At 38.7% G+C, this 23,475-nt stretch overlaps 1 protein-coding gene and 1 pseudogene across 2 annotated transcripts in view; both read left to right on the top strand.

Moving 5' to 3' along the window:
* The window catches only part of ACSS2 (acyl-CoA synthetase short chain family member 2), a 330,905-nt gene that overhangs the window by 136,887 nt on the left and 170,543 nt on the right, over positions 1-23,475 (top strand). For both annotated transcript variants that reach the window (XM_053697133.1, XM_053697084.1), the window contains exons 4-6: positions 10,576-10,679; positions 21,720-21,792; positions 23,058-23,133. In XM_053697133.1, the coding sequence (XP_053553108.1) occupies positions 10,576-10,679; positions 21,720-21,792; positions 23,058-23,133 (253 nt within the window). The remainder of the gene's footprint in view (positions 1-10,575; positions 10,680-21,719; positions 21,793-23,057; positions 23,134-23,475) is intronic.
* On the top strand, positions 18,555-18,662 carry LOC128646380 (uncharacterized; annotated as a pseudogene).

The following is a 23,475-nucleotide window of genomic DNA, read 5'->3' as shown; positions in this document are numbered from 1 at the left end:
CGGGGGCTGAAAATGCTTCATTTTATTGCGTCATTCTTGGCGCGGACTTTTTTGGCGCAAAAAATCTTTCTGTTTCCGGCGTCATACGTGTCGCCGGAAGTTACGTCATTTTTTGACGTTCTTTTGCGCCAAAGATGTCGGCGTTACGGACGTGGCGTCATTTTTGGCGCCAAAAGCATTTAGGTGCCAAATAATGTGGGCGTCTTATTTGGCGCTAAAAAAAATATGGGCGTCGCTTTTTGTCTCCACATTATTTAAGTCTCATTTTTCTTTGCTTCTGGTTGCTAGAAGCTTGTTCCTTGGCATTTTTTTCCCATTCCTGAAACTGTAATTTAAGGAATTTGATCAATTTTGCTTTACATGTTGTTTTTTCTCTTACATATTGCAAGATGTCTCACGTTGCATCTGAGTCAGAAGATACTTCAGGAAAATCGCTGTCTGGTGCTGGAACTACCAAAGCTAAGTGTATCTGCTGTAAACTTTTGGTAGCTGTTCCTCCAGCTGTTGTTTGTATTAATTGTCATGACAAACTTGTTAATGCAGATAATATTTCCTTTAGTAATGTACCATTACCTGTTGCAGTTCCATCAACATCTAATGTTCAGAATGTTCCTGATAACATAAGAGATCTTTATACAGATGAATTTTTAAATGAACATCATTCTGATTCTAATGACTCTTCTGGTTCAGAGGATTCTGTCTCAGAGGTTGATGCTGATAAATCTTCATATTTATTTAAAATGGAATTTATTCGTTCTTTACTTAAAGAAGTACTAATTGCTTTAGAAATTGAGGATTCTGGTCCTCTTGATACTAAATCTAAACGTTTAGATAAGGTCTTTAAATCTCCTGTGGTTATTCCAGAAGTTTTTCCTGTTCCTGGTGCTATTTCTGAAGTAATTTCCAGAGAATGGAATAATTTGGGTAATTCATTTACTACTCCTAAACGTTTTAAGCAATTATATCCTGTGCCGTCTGACAGATTAGAATTTTGGGACAAAATCCCTAAAGTTGATGGGGCTATTTCTACCCTTGCTAAACGTACTACTATTCCTACGTCAGATGGTACTTCCTTTAAGGATCCTTTAGATAGGAAAATTGAATCCTTTCTAAGAAAAGCTTATCTGTGTTCAGGTAATCTTCTTAGACCTGCTATATCATTGGCTGATGTTGCTGCAGCTTCAACTTTTTGGTTGGAAACTTTAGCGCAACAAGTAACAGATCATGATTCTCATAATATTATTATTCTTCTTCAACATGCTAATAATTTTATCTGTGATGCCATTTTTGATATTATCAGAGTTGATGTCAGGTTTATGTCTCTAGCTATTTTAGCTAGAAGAGCTTTATGGCTTAAAACTTGGAATGCTGATATGTCTTCTAAATCAACTCTACTTTCCATTTCTTTCCAGGGTAACAAATTATTTGGTTCTCAGTTGGATTCTATTATCTCAACTGTTACTGGTGGGAAAGGAACTTTTTTACCACAGGATAAAAAATCTAAGGGTAAAAACAGGGCTAATAATCGTTTTCGTTCCTTTCGTTTCAACAAAGAACAAAAGCCTGATCCTTCATCCTCAGGAGCAGTTTCAGTTTGGAAACCATCTGCAGTCTGGAATAAATCCAAGCCTTCTAGAAAAGCAAAGCCAGCTTCTAAGTCCACATGAAGGTGCGGCCCTCATTCCAGCTCAGCTGGTAGGGGGCAGGTTACGTTTTTTCAAAGAAATTTGGATCAATTCTGTTCACAATCTTTGGATTCAGAACATTGTTTCAGAGGGGTACAGAATTGGTTTCAAGATAAGACCTCCTGCAAAGAGATTTTTTCTTTCCCGTGTCCCAGTAAATCCAGTGAAAGCTCAAGCATTTCTGAAATGTGTTTCAGATCTAGAGTTGGCTGGAGTTATTATGCCAGTTACAGTTCTGGAACAGGGGCTGGGGTTTTATTCAAATCTCTTCATTGTACCAAAGAAGGAGAATTCCTTCAGACCAGTTCTGGATCTAAAAATATTGAATCGTTATGTAAGGATACCAACGTTCAAAATGGTAACTGTAAGGACTATCTTGCCTTTTGTTCAACAAGGGCATTATATGTCCACAATAGATTTACAGGATGCATATCTGCATATTTCGATTCATCCAGATCATTATCAGTTCCTGAGATTCTCTTTTCTGGACAAGCATTACCAGTTTGTGGCTCTGCCGTTTGGCCTAGCTACAGCTCCAAGAATTTTTACAAAGGTTCTCGGTGCCCTTCTGTCTGTAATCAGAGAACATGGTATTGTGGTATTTCCTTATTTGGACGATATCTTGGTACTTGCTCAGTCTTCACATTTAGCAGAATCTCATACGAATCGACTTGTTGTTTCTTCAAGATCATGGTTGGAGGATCAATTCACTAAAAAGTTCATTGATTCCTCAGACAAGGGTAACCTTTCTGGGTTTCCAGATAGATTCAGTGTCCATGACTCTGTCTTTGACAGACAAGAGACGTCTAAAATTGATTTCAGCTTGTCGAAACCTTCAGTCTCAATCATTCCCTTCGGTAGCCTTATGCATGGAAATTCTAGGTCTTATGACTGCTGCATCGGACGCGATCCCCTTTGCTCGTTTTCACATGCGACCTCTTCAGCTCTGTATGCTGAAGCAATGGTGCAAGGATTACACGAAGATATCTCAATTAATATCTTTAAAACCGATTGTTCGACACTCTCTAACATGGTGGACAGATCACCATCGTTTAATTTAGGGGGCTTCTTTTGTTCTTCCGACCTGGACTGTAATTTCAACAGATGCAAGTCTTACAGGTTGGGGAGCTGTGTGGGGATCTCTGACGGCACAAGGAGTTTGGGAATCTCAGGAGGTGAGATTACCGATCAATATTTTGGAACTCCGTGCAATTTTCAGAGCTCTTCAGTCTTGGCCTCTTCTGAAGAGAGAATCGTTCATTTGTTTTCAGACAGACAATGTCACAACTGTGGCATACATCAATCATCAAGGAGGGACTCACAGTCCTCTGGCTATGAAAGAAGTATCTTGAATTCTGGTTTGGGCGGAATCCAGCTCCTGTCTAATCTCTGCGGTTCATATCCCAGGTATAGACAATTGGGAAGCGGATTATCTCAGTCGCCAAACGTTGCATCCGGGCGAATGGTCTCTTCACCCAGAGGTATTTCTTCAGATTGTTTAAATGTGGGAGCTTCCAGAAATAGATCTGATGGCGTCTCATCTAAACAAGAAACTTCCCAGGTATCTGTCCAGATCCCGGGATCCTCAGGCGGAAGCAGTGGATGCATTATCACTTCCTTGGAAGTATCATCCTGCCTATATCTTTCCGCCTCTAGTTCTTCTTCCAAGAGTAATCTCCAAGATTCTGAAGGAATGCTCGTTTGTTCTGCTGGTAGCTCCGGCATGGCCTCACAGGTTTTGGTATGCGGATCTTGTCCGGATGGCCTCTTGCCATCCGTGGGCTCTTCCGCTAAGACCAGACCTTCTGTCGCAAGGTCCTTTTTTCCATCAGGATCTCAAATCCTTAAATTTAAAGGTATGGAGATTGAACGCTTGATTCTTGGTCAAAGAGGTTTCTCTGACTCTGTGATTAATACTATGTTACAGGTTCGTAAATCTGTATCTAGAGAGAGATTATAGAGTCTGGAATACTTATATTTCTTGGTGTCTTTCTCATCATTTTTCTTGGCATTCTTTTAGAATTCCGAGAATTTTACAGTTTCTTCAGGGTGGTTTAGATAAAGGTTTATCCGCAAGTTCTTTGAAAGGACAAATCTCTGCTCTTTCTGTTCTTTTTCACAGAAAGATTGCTAATCTTCCTGATATTCATTGTTTTGTACAAGCTTTGGTTCGTATAAAACCTGTCATTAAGTCAATTTCTCCTCCTTGGAGATTGAATTTGGTTCTGGGGGCTCTTCAAGCTCCTCCTTTTGAACCCATGCATTCATTGGACATTAAATTACTTTCTTGGAAAGTTTTGTTCCTTTTGGCGATCTCTTCTGCCAGAAGAGTCTCTGAATTATCTGCTCTTTCTTGTGAGTCTCCTTTTCTGATTTTTCATCAGGATAAGGCGGTGTTGCGAACTTCTTTTGAATTTTTACCTAAGGTTGTGAATTCCAACAACATTAGTAGAGAAATTGTGGTTCCCTCATTATGTCCTAATCCTAAGAATTCTAAGGAGAAATCGTTGCATTCTTTGGATGTTGTTAGAGCTTTGAAATATTATGTTGAAGCTACTAAGTCTTTCCGAAAGACTTCCAGTCTATTTGTTATCTTTTCCGGTTCTAGAAAAGGCCAGAAAGCTTCTGCCATTTCTTTGGCATCTTGGTTGAAATCTTTAATTCATCATGCCTATGTCGAGTCGGGTAAAACTCCGCCTCAGAGGATTACAGCTCATTCTACTAGGTCAGTTTCTACTTCCTGGGCGTTTAGGAATGAAGCTTCGGTTGATCAGATTTGCAAAGCAGCAACGTGGTCCTCTTTGCATACTTTTACTAAATTCTACCATTTTGATGTATTTTCTTCTTCTGAAGCAGTTTTTGGTAGAAAAGTACTTCAGGCAGCGGTTTCAGTTTGAATCTTCTGTTTATGTTTTTCATTAAACTTTATTTTGGGTGTGGATTATTTTCAGCAGGAATTGGCTGTCTTTATTTTATCCCTCCCTCTCTAGTGACTCTTGCGTGGAAAGATCCACATCTTGGGTAGTCATTATCCCATACGTCACTAGCTCATGGACTCTTGCTAATTACATGAAAGAAAACATAATTTATGTAAGAACTTACCTGATAAATTCATTTCTTTCATATTAGCAAGAGTCCATGAGGCCCGCCCTTTTTTTGTGGTGGTCATGATTTTTTTGTATAAAGCACAATTATTCCAATTCCTTATTTTATATGCTTTCGCACTTTTTTCTTATCACCCCACTTCTTGGCTATTCGTTAAACTGATTTGTGGGTGTGGTGAGGGGTGTATTTGTAGGCATTTTGAGGTTTGGGAAACTTTGCCCCTCCTGGTAGGAATATATATCCCATACGTCACTAGCTCATGGACTCTTGCTAATATGAAAGAAATGAATTTATCAGGTAAGTTCTTACATAAATTATGTTTTTTGCAGTGTTTGTGTTTAGCTGTAATTTTCCTCTTACTCATTTACTGTACCCACACATATTATATACCGTTTTTCTCGCCATTAAATGGACTTTCTAAAGATACCATTATTTTCATCATATCTTATAATTTACTATAAAAAATATGATAAAATATGAGGAGAAATTGAAAAAAAAACCAATTTTTCTAACTTTATTTTCATCATATCTTATAATTTACTATAAAAAAAATGATAAAATATGAGGAAAAATTGAAAAAAAAAACAATTTTTCTAACTTTGACCCCCAAAATCTGTTACATATCTACAACCACCAAAAAACACCTATGCTAAATAGTTTCTAAATATTGTCCTGATTTTAGAAATACCCAATGTTTACATGTTCTTTGCTTTTTTTGCAAGTTATAGGGCAATAAATACAAGTAGCACTTTGCTATTTCCAAACCATTTTTTTTTCAAAATTAGCGCTAGTTACATTAGAACACTAGCTTTCAGGAATCTCTGAATATCCATTGACATGTATATATATTTTTTTTAGTAGACAACCCTATTGATCTAAGCCCATTTTGGTATATTTCATGCCACCATTTCACCGCCAAATGCGATCAAATAAAAATTTTTTTCACTTTTTCACAAATTCTTTCACAAACTTTAGGTTTCTCACTGAAATTATTTACAAACAGCTTGTGCAATTATGGCATAAATGGTTGTAAATTCTTCTCTGGGATCCCCTTTGTTCAGAAATAGCATACTTATATGGCTTTGGTGTTGCTTTTTGGTAATTAGAATGCCACTAAATGCCACTGCGCAACACACGTGTATTATGCCCAGCAGTGAAGGGGTTAATTAGGGAGCATGTAGGGAGTTTTTTGGGGTAATTTTAGCTTTAGTGTAGTGTAGTAGACAACCCCAAGTATTGATCTAGGCCCATTTTGGTATATTTCATGCCACCATTTCACCGCCAAATGCGATCAAATTAAAAAAAAAACGTTAAATTTTTCACAATTTTAGGTTTCTCAATGAAATCATTTACAAACAGATTGTGCAGTTATGGCACAAATGGTTGTAAATGCTTCTCTGGGATCCCCTTTGTTCAGAAATAGCAGACATATATGGCTTTGGCGTTGCTTTTTGGTATTTTGAAGGCCGCTAAATGCCGCTGCGCATCACTCGTGTATTATGGCTAGCAGTGAAGGGGTTAATTAGGTAGCTTGTAGGGAGCTTGCAGGGTTAATATTAGATTTAGTGTAGAGCTCAGCCTCCCACCGTAAACATCAGACCCCCTGATCCCTCCCAAACAGCTCTCTTCCCTCCCCCACCCCACAATTGTCCCCACCATCTTAAGTACTGGCAGAAAGTCTGCCAGTACTAAAATAAAAGCTATATTTGTTTTTTGGTGGTTTTTTTAAAAAGCATATTTACATATGCTGCTGTGTACTATCCCCCCTTAGCCCCCAACCTCACTGATCCCCCCCAAACAGCTCTATAACCCTCCCACTCTAACTTAATGGGCGCCATCTTGGGTACTGGCAGCTGTCTGCCAGTACCCAGTTTAGACGAAAAAATGTTTTTGTTTTGCATTTTTTTAACTTTTCTGTAGTGTAGCTTCCCCCCACACAAAAACCAACCCCCCACCCCTCCACAATCTCTTTTTGTGTTTTTTTTTTTTGTGTGATTATGGCCCTTTTAACTTTTTACTTTTTATTGATTTTCTGTAGTGTAGCGGTTCCCACCCGCTCCCGCCCCGACGGTCCCGATCCCGCCCCCCCGACGTCACACGGCACACCGATGGCCGCCCACCCGCCTCCCAAGTCGGCTCCCACCCACCAACGATACCGGCCATCGATGTCCGGTGCAGAGAGGGCCACAGAGTGGCTCTCTCTGCATCGGATGGCCATGTATGGTTATTGCAGGATGCCTCCTTATCGAGGCATCACTGCAATAACCGGAAAGCAGCTGGAAGCGAGCAGGATCGCTTCCAACTGCTTTCCACACCGAGGACGTGCAGGGTACGTCCTCAGGCGTTAACTGCCTTTTTTTTGAGGACGTACCCTGCACGTCCTCGGTCATTAAGGGGTTAAAGGATGTAAAATATATATATAATCATCAATGTCTTTGTGTTCTGGTAATTGATTCAGATTCAGGAAGTAGAAAATTGTTTAAAAAAGAAAAATGTAAAGGAAATTATCACCATTGATGAGTTCTGCCTGCAAAGTAACTGCAACCTCTGGGTAATGGTGCTCCAAAAATTATTATTAAATGGACAGGAAAGTAAAAAATAAAAATAAAACTTGCATAATACAGATAGAATATGTAGTTTTAAGAGTATTCTAAATTTACTTCTATTTTCAAATTTGCTTTGTTTTCTTAGTATCCCTTGTTGCAAAAGAATACTCACATATCCTACACTAGTGGGAGCTGCTACTGATTGGTGCCTGCACACAGTTATCTCTTGTGACTGGCTAATTAGATGTGTTCAGCTTGCTGCCAGCGTTCCTTCAGGAAAGATAACAAGAGAATAAAGCAAACTTGGTCATAGAAGTACATTATAAAGTTGATTTTAATTGTATGTTTGTGAAAACACTTTTTTTTTTACTTTTTTTTTTTTTTTAATAGAGTGATTATTTTTTTTATTTGTGTATTGGAGATGGCTAGTGAAGCTTATGTCTTCGTCTGTTTTTAGAACACATACTTCATCAGCTGTAAAGTGAAAATAAAAATCTATAAGCAGAACTGCTTCTGATCCACAAAGGTTACATTCTAAAGAAAAAAATATTTGTTTGCAAGAGAAAAAGAGGATTACCATAGTGCAAGGCGTATCATTATATAGGTGTTAGTGTTAGCAGAGGGAAAGTTTCAGATGTACTGAGCCTAAAGAAAGGATTTTTGAAAACCTGTATTAAGAACGCAGCTTAATGCCATACTTGAAATACACACTCCAGATTGGAAGTGTTTGTGAGTTGTTAAATATGTGGTATGGAAGGATGAAAAGCCAGACCAATTGCTCACTCCATTCTTGTAGCAGGAGGTGTCCTTCAAGGTTTGCCCTAATGTATTAAAAACGGCACATTTTGCTATATTTGCCAACCTCAGAAACCGTTAAGTGATGCATATAAAAATAAATCTGTATTTAATACAGGAACTTTTTATTTCTTTGTTGAATCTTTCATAAGTTTGTGGGGCTTTTTTTAAACTTGAGATTTATATTATTATTTTTAATGTTCTGTATTTTCCCTACAAGAAACAGGGATGTGGCATCATCGTATGATTTAGCACTAAGAGGCAGCCAGTAAATGGTTCATATGGACAAAAGCATTGCAAGAACAGCTCTCTCAAGAAATACATAAATTATCACATAATGTTCCCTTCCACAGGCCTTAAAATGACCATTGACCATGTCCAGTTGGCAATGTAAAAGCCGTACCTTATAAAATAAGAAAGCATTCCTTGTGGCTTCACTGCTCATTTTATTAAAGTAACAGTATTTTGTTTTACAGAGGTACAAACATCTTGCACAGATTTAAAGCGGTTATATGGGCAACTCTCTTTAAAGGACATTAAACCCAACACTTTGCTTTCATTTTTATGACAGAGAATACAATTTATAAAAGTTTCCAATTTACTTCTATCATCAAATTTGCTCTCTTGTTGAAGAGATATCTAGATAGAAAGCGTGCACATGTCTGGGACACTACATGACAAGAAATAGTGCTGCTATCTAGTGCTCTTGCTAATGTTTAACATTGTTGCAAAACTGCTACTATATAGTGCTGCAGACACGTGCACACTCCTGAACTTACCTTCCTGCTTTTCAACAAAGGATAGCAATACAATTTGATAATAGAAGTAAGTTGGAAAGTTGTATAAAACTGTATGTTATGTCTGACTCATGTAAGAAAATTTTTTGGTTTTATGTCCCTTTTAAAGGGACTTGAAATACAGTTTTTTTTTTTGTTTTCTTTCGTGATTCAGAAGGAGCATAGTGCATACAATTTCTTTTTAAAAATTTCAATTTACTTATGTTATCAAATTGACTTAATTTATTGGTGTGCTTTGAAGGAAGAGCAATGCACTACTAGGAGCTAGCTAACCACATCTGGTGAGCCAATGACAAGAAGCATATATATGCAGCCACCAATCAGCAGCTAGCTCCCAGTAGTACATTGCTTCCCTGAGCCTACCTGGTTATGCCGTTATAAAAAGGATACCAAGAGAATAAAGCACATTTGTTAATAGAAGTAAATTGGAAAGTTGTTTAAAATTGTATGTTTTATCTGAATCGTGAAAGTTTAATTAATTTTTGCTTTACTGTCCCTTTCACTTTATTCAGAGCTCTGATTTAAAATAAAACTTTTCAGCAGATGGATCTTTCAGAAGGAAGGAGATTTGTTGCATTCTGAATTGTTGTGTTTTATATATCCTTGGTGTTCTGGGTATAATCTTGGCCCAGACAAACATAAAATTGTTTACTACTTTACAAAAATGTATTATATTAATTAAAACAAAAAATATACTTCTATTCAAACTTCAGGTGATCAATATGTTAGCAATTCAGGAACAGGTAGAAACCCCATTATGTAAACTGCTTGAGTCTGGAAAAAGTTTGAATTTCGGAATAGTTTAGATTTTGGAATATTTGCAACTTTAAAAAAGGACAATTTGGAGATGTGATGGGACCAAGTGAAACAATAATATCTTATGTGATTTAGGCAATATTTACATGTCATGATACATCTATACATGCAACCTAAAGGTTGTTTTTATATAATTTGTAATACTTTTGTATAGATAGTACCCTCAGAAAGATAGTACAGTACTGTAATCAGAAAGATATTTTATTACACAGGCAGTAAAGGTTCTGACTTACAGGCAGGGAAAAATAGTAATTTTTGATATTTTTATTTTTTAAAAAGGTATTAATTAAAAAGTTTGTATTTCAGAAGTTTGTATTTTGTAAGTCCAGATTTGTGGATTTCTACCTGTACAAAAATCATAATTATATACACATCTACTTTAGATAAACTCATTAATCACATTCGCATTCAGCACCCTGGGTAGCACTTGCTGATTGGTGGCTACATCAACAAGCGCTGCCCAGGTTCTGAACCAATTATGGCTGGCTCCTAAGCTTACATAACTGCTTTTCAAATAAAGGTACCAAGAGAACAAAGAAAAATTGATATTAGGAGTAAATTAGAAAGTTGCTTACAATTGCATGCTCTATATCTGAATCATGAAAGGGGTGAGGTGGAGGTGTAATAGGATATTTGAATTGATTGCCACACTCGTTAGGTTAGGTATCCTTCCCGTAAACTGCAGACAAAATAGTTAAGAAAACTAATGGAATGTAAGAATGCTGCTATGTACTAAGTAATTATCATAACATATGTATGAATGCTACTGTGTTTCTGAACTTATAGGCAAGATTGAAAAAAAATCCCTTAATACCCTTTTTGTTTCTCCAGGAATCAAAAAAGGTGACCGTGTGTCTATTTACATGCCCATGGTTATTGAGCTGGTTGTGGCAATGTTGGCATGTGCCAGGATCGGAGCTATCCACTCTATAGTGGTGAGAAATACCTTACAAATATATATTGCATTTATTTAATAGAAAGCTCTGTTTGTATCAGTATTTCAAGACATAGACCTAGTTTTCATTGTTAGTGCGCAAACTAAGCTGCAGAGTTTTATTCATTTTGGGCTGGTAAAAGCTTCTGTTTTTCGATAGGTTTACGTACACTATATGGCTTAAAGTATGTGTACACCTGACCATCACACCTATATGAGTTTGTTGAAAATCCCAAAACAGTTGGCATTATTATGGAGTTTGCCCCCTTTGCAGCTATAACAGCTGCTACTCTTCTGGGAAGGCTTTCCACACAAAGTTGTGCCCAGTTATCCAAAAGAGCATTTGTGAGGTCTAGCTCAATTCATACCAAAGGTTTTCAGTGGGGTTTAGGTCAGGGCACTGTGCATGCCACTCAAACTCCTTAAACCATGGTCATGGATCTCGGTTTGTGCACAGAAGCGCAGTGATGCTGTAACAGGAGAGGGCCTTCCACAAAGTTGGATGCACCCACTTGTCTAAAATATCTTTGTATCCTGTAGCATTAAGATGACCCTTCACAAGAACAAAGGATCCTAGTCCAAACCCTGAAAATCAGCCCCAGACCATTTTCCCTCCACCACCAAACTTTTAGGCACTGGGCATTTCAGTAGGTAGCATTCTTCTGGCATCCGCCTCATCCAGATTATTCCATCAGCCTGCCAGATAGTGAAGCATGATTCATCACTCCAGAGAACACGTTTCCACCACTCCAGCCGATGCTCGGCAATGAACATGTTGATATGAGGCTTATGTACAGCAGCTCAGCCATGGAAACGCATTTCATGTTGCTCCTGACACACAGTCCATGTGCTGATTTTGCTTCCTGAGGCAGTTTGGAACTCTGTAGTGAGTTATGAAACAGATGATAGGCGATTTGTAGACGATACGTGCTTCAGCACTCTTTGCCTTTGCTCTGCAAGTTTGCATCAATTACCACTTTGTGGCTGGGCTGTTGTTGCTTTGCAATGATAGCACTTGTTGATTAGAGCAGATCTAGTATGACAGAAATTTCACAAACTCACTTTGGGTAAAGGTGGTATCATACGGCAGTACCACATTTAAAGTTACTGAGCTCTTCAGTACACCGTATTGTAATTTAAGTATTTGTCTATAGAGATCTCATGGCAATGTGCTGTATTTTATTCTCCTGTTAGCAATGGGTGTGGCTGAAACATCTGAGCTCAATAATTAGTAAGGGTGTCCATGTACTTTTTCCCATATAGTGTACGTTCTAATTCTATTTACTAGTGCATGAATAATGTGTCCAGTGTTAAACATAACCTTAGACCTATTTTCATTTAATGTTCAGGAAATGTATAGCTTTTATAAGAAAATTAGTGCATAAGAGTATATTGCTTATTAATTTTAACCCAATGGTAAGAAAACATTGTTTTAAGTTTGCAACCTTTTTCCTGTGATAAACTATTGAACGTATATCTAGGTCACTCTTTTCAAAAGCATATATTGAAAAACAAAGTAAGACTCCTCTGCCATAATGAATATCAATTGTAAAGACTGCAGCAAAAAAATGTGGAATTGAATATGTGCATCAAAATAATTGTATTTTTGGTAAAGTGGGTTTTCTTACCTATGCTAGCTATCTAAATGTGCATGTGACTGTACTGTGTATGTCTCTTGTTTAAAAGTCATCTATCAAATAAAAAGAGACAAAAACACATTTAAACTAGTACACAAATACCTTTCTTTCATAAGATGGTGAGAGTCCATGACCCATCACTTGTTGGAATAAAGTCCAGCTCTACAGTAGGAGGCAAAACACCCACACAACAGAGCTTTGATCCTCCCCCATTCCCATTATTCCTTAGTCCATTTTTTTCCTCCTGCAAGGAGCTATGGTGAAACTCTACCCATAGATTGAAAGGAGTTCTAAGACCAATGTGAGACCCACTATCCCTTCAGAAACCTGGTAATAGGACAGAGGAGTGTACAGAAGCACAGCTGGCAGTGAGAGTAAATCTCCTCCTGGGATTCATCCTGCAGCATCCTCCTCTTACCCTACTCTATGTACTCCTGATCCAGATCCTGTGACAGTGCATACTACACAGGAATGGGCTCTTCTATTGGAAGCAGTTCTCCTGCAGCTTGGTAAGCACGGAAGAGTGCTACTACAATATAGTAAAATAAGTAAAAGGGGGAGGGGCGGAGCTGACTCCTGAAGCGGCAGGACGCATCTGTATTAAGCTCTCAAATATAATATAATTATTTTTGTAATTTACCTATAAAAATAATTGAATTTACACAAGTGGAAACAAATACGCTAGATACACTACTGGCAGATTGAGAGTGGATGTTTAGAACTGCGACCCTGACCTATGCTCTTTGGGAACGCCATTTGCAGCTACCGATAACTTTAGTAGAGTTCCATGTGGCTAAGGCTGCCGCATATATCTCCCCCCCCCCCCCCCCCAGATTCTTCACAGTGACATCTGTGCAAATCTTATCACTTAACCACCAATTAACTACTCAGCCTGTGCAATGAATCCCCGGACAGCTAGTGGAAACGGATCTGGAATATTGGCAGCTGTGGATGTCTGGGAGCAGAACATGCAGGGGCTAATAACTCAATACTTCCAAGATCTTGAGAGGGAACTCGAATCGATGCTGCCTCTACTCTACTCCAATTCTAAGCAATTAGCCGATACTATATAGTGTACTTTTTACATGCTGAATAGTATGATGACCTCAAAGTTCTATTATCTACTAATTCATTTATACTATTATATGTGTTATATAAATGTAAAACAAGAAAATGGAGGTTCACCTTTGAGACTTGAGAGTAGTCTCCTGGTGTGCATGATAACCCTCTGTAGCTATTTATTTGCAGTAGTACTACAAGGTCCAAAAGTGGCCTCTTGCCATTTAGAGGGTTCACAGTACAATAGGCTAGCTGTAGACTACCTCATACTCATGAACATTGTCGGCTGAACATATTTTATGTGTCATGTTTAGTGTGTATTCCTAATATGTTTTGAAATATTCTCAAATGTATCATTTTTAGCTGACATGCTTGGATTGTATGCCTTGATATATACCTCAATAAAAAAAAAATTAGTCAAAGGGATCCCAATGATAATTTACACAAATAGTCCCAAAAGATGCAATCCATATAAGTTAGTCCAAATGGAAAAAGAAAAAGATGAATCCAGAAAAAAGTAAAAATGAATACAGAGGAAAAGGGTTAAGTGAAAGTCCAACATATGTGTCAGAAAGGTGATAATCTGAAATGTCCCAAAAAGGGGGGGGGGAGTAAAAATATAGGGGGAAAAAAATGTAGAAATAGGTAAAAAATAAAAATGTGGTAGTTGTGAATGTCTAATCCTCTAAGGGTTTGTTACTCTCCAGTGATCAATTATCTGTATCTGCCTGTATAGAAAGAAAAGCAGAAATCCGTGTAGGGTGCTAAAAAGAAAAGTGCTAAAAAGCGCAAAAATATATGCTTACCAAATTCAATAGCGGCACTTGAATATCTGAATAGCCAGCGCGTTTCGGCCCTGTTAGTGTGCTATTTTCAAAACTAATGAAGTGCCAGTATTGAGTGCTATAAATTACCCCCAATCAACAGTTGTGTACAGTTGCGTCAGAAAATTTAAATAAGACCGCCAAATGCATATTAACGGCCTTTTGAAACCGGAAGTGACATCATTTCCGGTATCGGGTATTACACCATATCCGGTTTTGGTATCAATCTATTTCCGGATAAATGCAGAGCATGATGAGGGTTTTAGTTTTTGGTACAAAATATAGTTTTAACCAAGAACTACAACCCCCGCATTTATCCGGAAATAGATTGTTTGGACCTGGTCTGGATGCTATCATTGCTACTGTCACTAGAGACAAGACAAAAAGGACAGGATTAAGTCCGTTAGACAAATTCACTCCTTTCATCATTCCAAGATGCAAAGATCCTCTTCTTAAGTGTCTCAGAAGTGAGACACCTTCAAGTCCACGTGAAATCTGTTTCCTCTCAGCCGAAGTACAAAGATACCAAAAAAGTCTGTCCCTTCAAATCAGCAAGAAGGTGTGGCCCCCAAACCAGATAGTTCTAGTAAAGGGCAGACTGAACTTTTGGGGGAAAAATATATTCAAGATCATTGGGTATTGAACAAAATTTACCAGGGGTACCGCATGGGCTTTTAGGCTCACCCTCCTCAAAGATTTCTCCTGTCTTCTCTTATGTCCAAAACTTTTTTTTAAGGCCAGAGCTTTCTTGAAATGTGTAACAGACCTAGAATCCATGGGAACTGTTACTCTGGTGCCCTTTGAGGAACAGAATCAGGGGTTCTATTAAAGCTCTTTCTTTGTTCAAAGAAAGATGGGATTTACAGGCAAATCTTGGATCTCAAAACTCCAAACAAATTTCTGAAAGTTTGAACTTTTAAAATTGAGACTTTTCGCACTATATTACCTTTAGTTCAGGACAGTAATTTATGTCTTCCATAGGTTTGAAAAAGATTTCTTTCTTTCTAATGACATGGTGAGTCCACGGATCATCATAATTGCTGTTGGGAATATCACTCCTGGCCAGCAGGAGGAGGCAAAGAGCACCACAGCAAAGCTGTTAAATACCACTCCCCTTACCCACAACCCTCAGTCATTCCCTTTGCCTGTTTCAAGGAGGTGGTAAAGTAATTAGGTGTCCTGATTAAGATTCTTCTATCAAGTTTTTAATTTTTTTTTATTTTGAAGTCAGGGCAGGATTGCTTTGCCTTCCATCACAATCTGGGTATAGCTGTACTCCACGTTAGTCTCTGCAGTAGGGCTGTGGTAGCTTTGTTGCATTTTTCTAACTGCTTTAAAGTCCACTTTACAAGTTCCTAACATGTTGCTGCCCTGGTATAGAAAGCCTGAGTAAGTTTACTCTGTCTTTCTTTTTTTCCACAGGCCTCTGTGAGGAGCGGCATTCTCTCATGCTGGGTGGGCTTTCCCCCTGCCGGACGGCGAGATGCAGGTAAGTGCTTAGTCTTCTATAATTATGGGGGACTTGCACTTCTGAAAATAGACTTCTATTCTTGGGACATGTATATATCCTGGGGTAGGATATTTTCAGGCACTGGTGACCAGGAGACTAGGGGATTATACTTTATGGAGTATTCCATCTTTATGTTATAGGGCTCTTTAGGAGTTAATGGCAATTTCTGGGCAAACTGAGTGCAGTGTTACTCATGTTTGTTTGGACTAAGCTCCTATATCTAGATTGAATTTTAATCCTGCTATACAGTGAATGCTAATTATAGGAGTAAGAGCGCACTCTTTACTTGCTGAGCGGCGCTGTGTTGGGCTTCTTTCAGGGTTTTTGTGCTCACTGTGTGTTTTTGATACTCTTTTTATCGAACTTTCAATGGCGGCGGTGACAGGTTGAGGTGCGAGATAATTATGCTGCGCACTTCATCTCTGTCTTCTCTCATAGTTTATGCTGACGAGTTCCGTTTTCTTCCTTTAGTTGTGGCGGGGAATTGTCATTTTAGGTTCTCCTTCTGAGCCGGTTGTTGGCCACGCCCCCTTGTCTCCTTAAGAACAGAGCGAGGGGTTGGTAGTGTGATTCTTCTGGAAGACTCCTACAATGCAGGAGTTTGCTGCGTATCTTATATTTGTTTGTGATTCATTTTAACAACCGTTCATATTTAAAGGGAAAATGCAAGAGTACAGTCTTAAGGGATTTATTCCTGCCGTTTTCATTTTCTAATAAACATTCAGTCAGGAAGCTTTATCGTATAATATATTTTTATTTTTAGAGGCTACTATATTTTAATTTGTTTTGATTAAAATCCAGCCTATAGTGCTACAGCCTATAAGAGCCTATGTGGGCTTAAGTTTGATGGGCATATTTTAATACATCAGAATTCTGTTTTTATGTGAGTAAGATGACTTGAGTTACAACTTACAGCTGTCACTCATACTTTTCCTGTCAGTTACAGTATATTAACAGGACAGGGGTGTTGCTCTGTTTTTTTCTAAGCATTTTGGTGGGTAAAAGTTTGATGATTTATCCTCTGGGCCCAATGTCTCCTTGGATGATGCTGTTCAGAACAGCTTCTCATTTAGCGCCCCAAGTTTATCTCGTGTCACATGCAGTGCCCTACAGTTCCTCTTTATCTCCTGGGGGAGTATATTTGCCTACAGATTCTGCAGCTCAGGTATCTTCTGCTGTATCTGTGGTTTTACCTGTTTTATTCCGCTTACCTTCAGGGATAAACTCAAGAGGACTTTAAAATTTTAAGTTTTTCAGATAGTAAGGTTTCTGCTCGGCTTTTCAGACTGCTCTCTACCCTAAGTCGGGTAAGAAGAGAGGGTAGAATCTCAGATGCGGATGGTATAATACCTTTGTCTGATACTGTGGGATATCTTTCAGATGTATGCTTTTTCTCCTTGTGTACTGTTAAAGGAGGTATTAGCTACTTGGACGACATCGATAGGCCTGTCGTTGTCAACCTTGGATAGGTCCATTATCATGTTCCTTCTTATGAGGAAGTGTCTATAGACGGACTGCAGATATTTTCTGAGGAATATTTAGGATACTCCCTGTTTTCTATATGTCCTATTGGGCTGTGCTGCTATGGCACAGAGTATTTCGATCTCTATGGGAGATAGCTGTTCTTTACTGATCCATGAGCTGGCAGGCGCAATATAAGGCTGGAGGTTATTTGGAGCAATGCATTGTTGTCCAGGTTTGCCGTGATAGGCTGTGGGCTCTGTGTCTGAGTTTTTGGTCAGCAGATACCACCTAGGCCTTATAGTTTCTGCAGTGGCAGATTCAATCCTAAGTTCCTCAAGATCCATGCCTCTGGTGTTTTTTCTTTCAAGGTTTGGTCTTGTCCTGGCAGATGCATCCTCCTACTTTGTTCTTCTTTACGCCAAGGGAAGTTTTTTTCTTTCCTCTTTATGCTATACGACCAACTTTAGTATTCTTCCCAGAGACAGTTTTGTCCTTTGGAGTCTCTGCAGTTTAGGAGTGATTTTCCCAGTCCCAGTTTGGGAAAGGGATCTAGGTTTACCTTCAGTCAGGTATTGCCTTTTTAACTTTTTATCTTTTTTCCTTTAGTCCAAGAGGGTTTGTCTATAACATTCTTAGACCTGAAGGATGGGCTTTATTGCTCTCTTGAAACTCTGTCAAGTGTCTGAGTTTCGTCATCCTTGTAAGACCTTTTTAGTCTTGGGTTATTGCAGGGCCTTCTGAACTTATTTGGTTCATGTGGCATCCTTTATTTGAGCAATTTTGCCCACTATTCTTTCCCATGATTGGGAATTAAATCTGGAGATTAGTTTTTTTGTCCTGTCTATGATAATTATTGAGAACCTTGACAGATTCTCTATTAGGAGAACTTTCTTTCTTTGACTTTCAGATAATCTTATTCCTTTCTCTCTCTTTAAGATGATTTGGGAGAGTAGTTCACTCTTCGGATTTTATTTTTTCTGTACGGTCAACGGGGAAGTGCTTTTGGTCCAGTAGATAGTTTCCACTTTGCAACCAGAAGGTTGGTAGTTTTCGATGTAGCTGCAGTAATTTTTCTTTTATCTTTCCAGCGGCTTTAGTTAAGCCGGTGAGGTAGTTCAGTTTGGTTAAGGCTCTGACTGCAGGGAAAGCCTATGTAGAGAAGAGTATGTAGGGAATTGATCTTTTGATTCATGGACATCATTCCCTTGTTATTCTCCATAAAAATGGAGGACTTGCGATCTGTCGCTAAGGATAGATCGAGATTAATCTCTCTCTTCCGTAGTGGGGAGTATTCGTCCTAGGGCGAGTGCGTCGGACGAATGTCAGCCTGCTTTGGGACTTATTTCTGAACTGATTGTGGCTTAACATAAGCACTCAGTATAGCTCTCTGTTTTCTCTTAAGATCGTATAATTCCTTTGCATTGCTAAGGATTTCAGTGGAGAGAATCTATTGAGTTTTAAATAATTTTTGAGGCTCTACATGGTAGAGCTAATACAGAGCCATAGTCTCAGATCTCCACTTAGTCCTTACAAGCAGTTTGCCTCCCTGCCCTTTGGAAGACTCGGGTGAGACTTGTCTTGTGTAGTCTTTATCTTGTTTCCAGTAGTCAATGTTATCTCACTGGTTGCATCAATCATCAGAGAGAAGCATGGAGTTCCCTAAGCCATAGAGTGTCATAGAGGATGGTTCCACGGGTGGAAGCCCACAATGGTTATCCTAGGCCATCCTATGTCCAGGTGGGAAGACCTGGAAGCGGGATCGGAAGCAGCCAATGTAGCCTGGCTGTTAGCTGGGGTTTTGCTCGTAAAGGTTTTGGGTTTGAATCCAGCTTCTGTGCTGGATGCCCATTAGCAGACAGACTTCTTTCCAGAGAGTGGGTGCTCCATCCAGAGGTGTTTTCCAGTCTGACCCTCAGAGGAGGGGGTGCGGAGCTGGATTTGAGAGCGTCTCGGTGGTTTTCCAAACTCCAAGGTGTGGTTCAGGGCCAGGAATCCACAAGCAGATCAAATACAGGCTCTGGAGATTGTTTGAATCTTCAGGTTAATTTACCTGTTATTTCTCCGTTTCTCTCCTTCCGCAAGTTATTGCTCATATCAGGTAGGAGAGAGCTTAGGTGAATCTCAGCTCCTGAGTGTCTCCGCAGGTCCTGGTGTGTAGACATAGTAGAGATCGTTTGTTTTCACTTTGGAGTTTGCCTCTGAGGATGGTCCTTCTACCTCGGCCCTTCCTTTATCCACAGATCTTTCTCTAGAGCTTCTGTTTGGATGTTGAGCGCTTGATTTAGCCAAGCGTGTTTTTTCAAATCTGTCATTGAGATCATGGTTCAGGTTCATAAGTCTGTTTTGAGATCGATTTATCACAGGATTTGGCGTAAATATCTTTATTGGTGTGAGTCAAATGGATATTCTTGGGGTAAGGGCAGAATCTCAAGGATCTTGTTTTTTCTCCAGGAAGGCCTGGAGAAAGGGTTTTCTGTCAGTACCCTCTAGGGTCAGATCTTTGCTCTATCCATTCTGCTGCTCAAGCGTCTGGTGGACGTGCCGGATGTCCAATCCTTTTGTCAGGCCCTGGTCAGAATCAGGCCAGTGTTTAAAACAGTTGCTCCACTTTGGAGTCTTAACTTTATTCTTAAAGTTTTACAAACAGGCTCCGTTTGAGCCTATGCATGCCATAGATATTAAGTTATTATCTTGGGAGGTTTTGTTTTCTTACTGCTTTCTCTTCTGCTTGGAGAGTTTTTGAATTTTCAGCCTTGCAGTGTGATTCGTTACCTTATTTTTCATTCTGATAAGGTAGTCCTGCGTACTGCCTTAGGTTTCCTTCCCAAAGTGGTTTTGGATAGGAATATTAATCAAGAATTTGTTGTTCCTTCTTTGTGTCTTAATCCTTATTCTCATAAGGAGCGTTTGTTGCACAATCTGGATGTGGTTCATGTGATGATTATTGTTATTTTCAGACGACTAAAGACTTTCGCCAGTCTTCTTCTTTGTTGTTTTTTCTGGGAAGTGCAAGGGTCAGAAATCTATGGTGTCTTCTCTTTCTTTTTGGCTGAGGAGAGTTATTCGTTTGGCGTATGAGTCTGCTGGACAGCAGCCTCCTGACAAAATTACTGCTCATTCCACTAGGCCTGTTTTTTCTTCTTGGGCCTTAAAAGATTAAGCTTTTGTGGATCAGATTTGCATAGCTGCCACTTGGTCTTCTTTACATGCTATTTCTAAATTTTACTAGTTTGTTACTTTTGCTTCGGCTGAGGGTTTTTTTGGGAGAAAGGTTCTTCAAGCAGTGGTGCCTTCAGTTTAGGCTAACTGTCTTGTCCCTCCCTTTTCATCCGTGTTCTCTGGCTTGGGTATTGGTTCCCAACAGTAATTATGATGATCAGTGGACTCACCGTGTCATAGAAATAAAATAAAATTTATGCTTACCTGATTAATTTATTTATTTCTTGACACGGTGAGTCCACGGCCCACCCTGTATTTTTCAGACAGTTTATTTTTCTATAAACCTCAGGCACCTTATTTTACTTCATTTCTCCTTTCCCTTTGGTCGAATGACTGGGGGTTGTGGTTAAGGGGAGTGGTATTTAACAACTTTGTTGTGGTGCTCTTTGACTCCTCCTGCTGGCCAGGAGTGATATACCCAACAGTAATTATGATGATCCGTGGACTCACTGTGTCAAGAAAGAAATACATTTTTCAGATAAGCATTTTTTGGCTTTCCTATCCCTTTAATACAGGAGTCTTTTTTGTGGTTTCAGTCAGACAATGCCACAGTAGTGGCTTACATGAGTCATATGGCGATATTCGAAGCGCCTTAGCAATGAAAGAGGTAGCCTATATTCTTTCTTGGGCAGAATGCCATTGTTACATGATTTCAGCAATTCACATTTCAGGTGTGGACAATTGGGAAGCAGTAACCTTGCAAATGGTCCTTGAATCAGGAGTTATTATCATTGGGGAAGGTCAGATATAGACCTCATGGATTCTCGCTTGCTTTACATGCTACCCGGGTATTTTGCAAGGTTTTGAGATCCACAAGTGACTTTAATATATGCACTAGTGATTCCTAGGTCATTCAATCTGATTTACTTATTTCCTCCTTTTGTTTTACTAGCCAGGAAAAAACAGAAAAGGGACTCAGGGATTTAGTAGTACCTATACCTGTTTTTTTCATCCTATTTCATGGTGGTATTGCGGATCTCACAGCTTGGGTATAGGATTCCACATGTGATTGCTTGTGGACTCTCAACATCTTATGAAATCTCATGACGGTGAGATTCCCACCCTTGTATTTTCATAGCAGTTGCACTTCTTTTCCCCCACTTTTCCTTTGCTACTTATTTTCTCCTTTCTCTTGGCCATATGTATGACTAAAGAATCATGGGAAATTGGTAGGGATTAAAACTTTGATGTCTAGGGTGTTTTACCTCCTCCTGTAGGACTGGACTTAAATCCCACATGTGATGGCTCGTTGACTCTCACCATCATGAAATAAATAAGCAAGGCAAGCATACGTTTTTTTGTTTTTCATATACTCTTCTCATTTTTAGTTTGCAGGATTCTCTGCTGAGTCTCTGTGTGAGAGGATTATGGATTCTCATTGTTGTCTTCTCATAACTGCAGGTAACATAGATATCTTTAATGTTCATTGGACTTGGCCCCTCTTTTTTATATCTATCTGTCTGTCTATTTATTATAGAATGCCGTAGATATATATAGTTCTATATATTTGGCTTAATCTGGCTCCAAGCCTAATGTTTTTGCATTATTATTATTTGAGGAACGCCTGTTGTCACTGTGTTCAGAGTCTGCATGTTCAGAAGCTGTCTCTCTCAACTAATATGTTTACCAAGTATCTGATAATAATATGAGACCTAAGAAAAGAACACAGTGGTTTCTTAATGGATCCAAACACCTGTTTAGGAATGAAAGCCTGGACTCCATCTCACATCAGTAGCCAAAAAAGTAACATGATTTAAAAGACAAAATGGTTGTAGTTTTAAAATGTATTGAAAACAAATGTTTCAATGCCAATATTCTACAATTTTACTGTCATACCTGTCCTAGTTAACTAATATAGCTGTGCGAGTTTCCTCTTTCAGTTAGTAAGTAATGTATGTGTAGATATCAGGGCACAAAATGCATGTACTGCAAAATTTCAATTCGGCTTTTATTTAACCATTTTTCATATAACCATTATTTTATTTATTTTTTTAAAGCAAACTTTTATTTAAAAAGTGCATTTACATAGCAGAAAAAAACATAGATTTGTACACTTTCAACAAACATAAGTGTTCCATACCATAAAGGGCAGCATTAGAACTTGTTCACAGCAAAGAACGGACTATGCACCTTTTTGTATCAATTACAAAGTTTGTCTCTTTTTGAGAAGAGTCTGGTAACATAGTGGCCTAATAGTTCCATTATGATTTAGATTTGTAATGTGTCTTTACGGTGATGCACAATCTATATATTTTTCTACAGATAACATTCCAGAGATGCTGCAATATCTAACAATTCCTTATTTTCAATGTTGTATTCCTTATCATTTATTTTGTTTACACTGGAAGTCATTTTGTTATTACTGTAAATCTATTGATTTTGTAATATACTAATCCTGGTGATAATGAAAATAAACTGCTACTATAAAAATCAGGATTTCACCAGGAATTCAATAAGCTCAGAAGAAATAATATCTTTAGAGCTTGTGTTACCATGTGGATCAGATTATTTGCATCTGGATGTCCACCTCACAGGTTAATTACTCCATTCTATAAACTAAAATAGGAATTGGGGATATTGAGATCACTGAGTATTTTGTAGACTCCTGAGTGAATCTATTGATCTGAGGTTAGGGCAGGGCAGTAAGTCATTTTCTGTATTAACAGATGGCTTTTTCCGTGGGGACAAATTAATTAACCTGAAGCAGATTGCGGATGAAGCTCTACAGAAATGTGCAGAGAAGTAAGTAAACTATGAGAAAAGCTTTACAGTATCCCAAATAACAGACTTAAAACATATTTTTTTTTAAAATATTGAATGTTTTTGAAGGGAAGAGTGATCTGAAGTCTAGAAATATCATTGTGAATGCCTTGTTTTGCGCATTAATTCACTTGGAGAAGGTAAAAGTTTTTAAAACATGGATGCTGCAAACCTAAAAAGCAACCTTTTACTTTTATATTTGAGGATATAACGCAATTTCTCCAACATTGGTGTGTCCGGTCCACGGCGTCATCCTTACTTGTGGGAATATCTCTTCCCCAACAGGAAATGGCAAAGAGTCCCAGCAAAGCTGGCCATATAGTC

Source organism: Bombina bombina, chromosome 1, assembly GCF_027579735.1.
Source record: "Bombina bombina isolate aBomBom1 chromosome 1, aBomBom1.pri, whole genome shotgun sequence".
Classification (NCBI taxonomy): domain Eukaryota; kingdom Metazoa; phylum Chordata; class Amphibia; order Anura; family Bombinatoridae; genus Bombina; species Bombina bombina.
The sequence above is the reverse complement of the archived record's forward strand: the minus strand, read 5'-3'. Positions and strand labels throughout refer to the sequence as shown.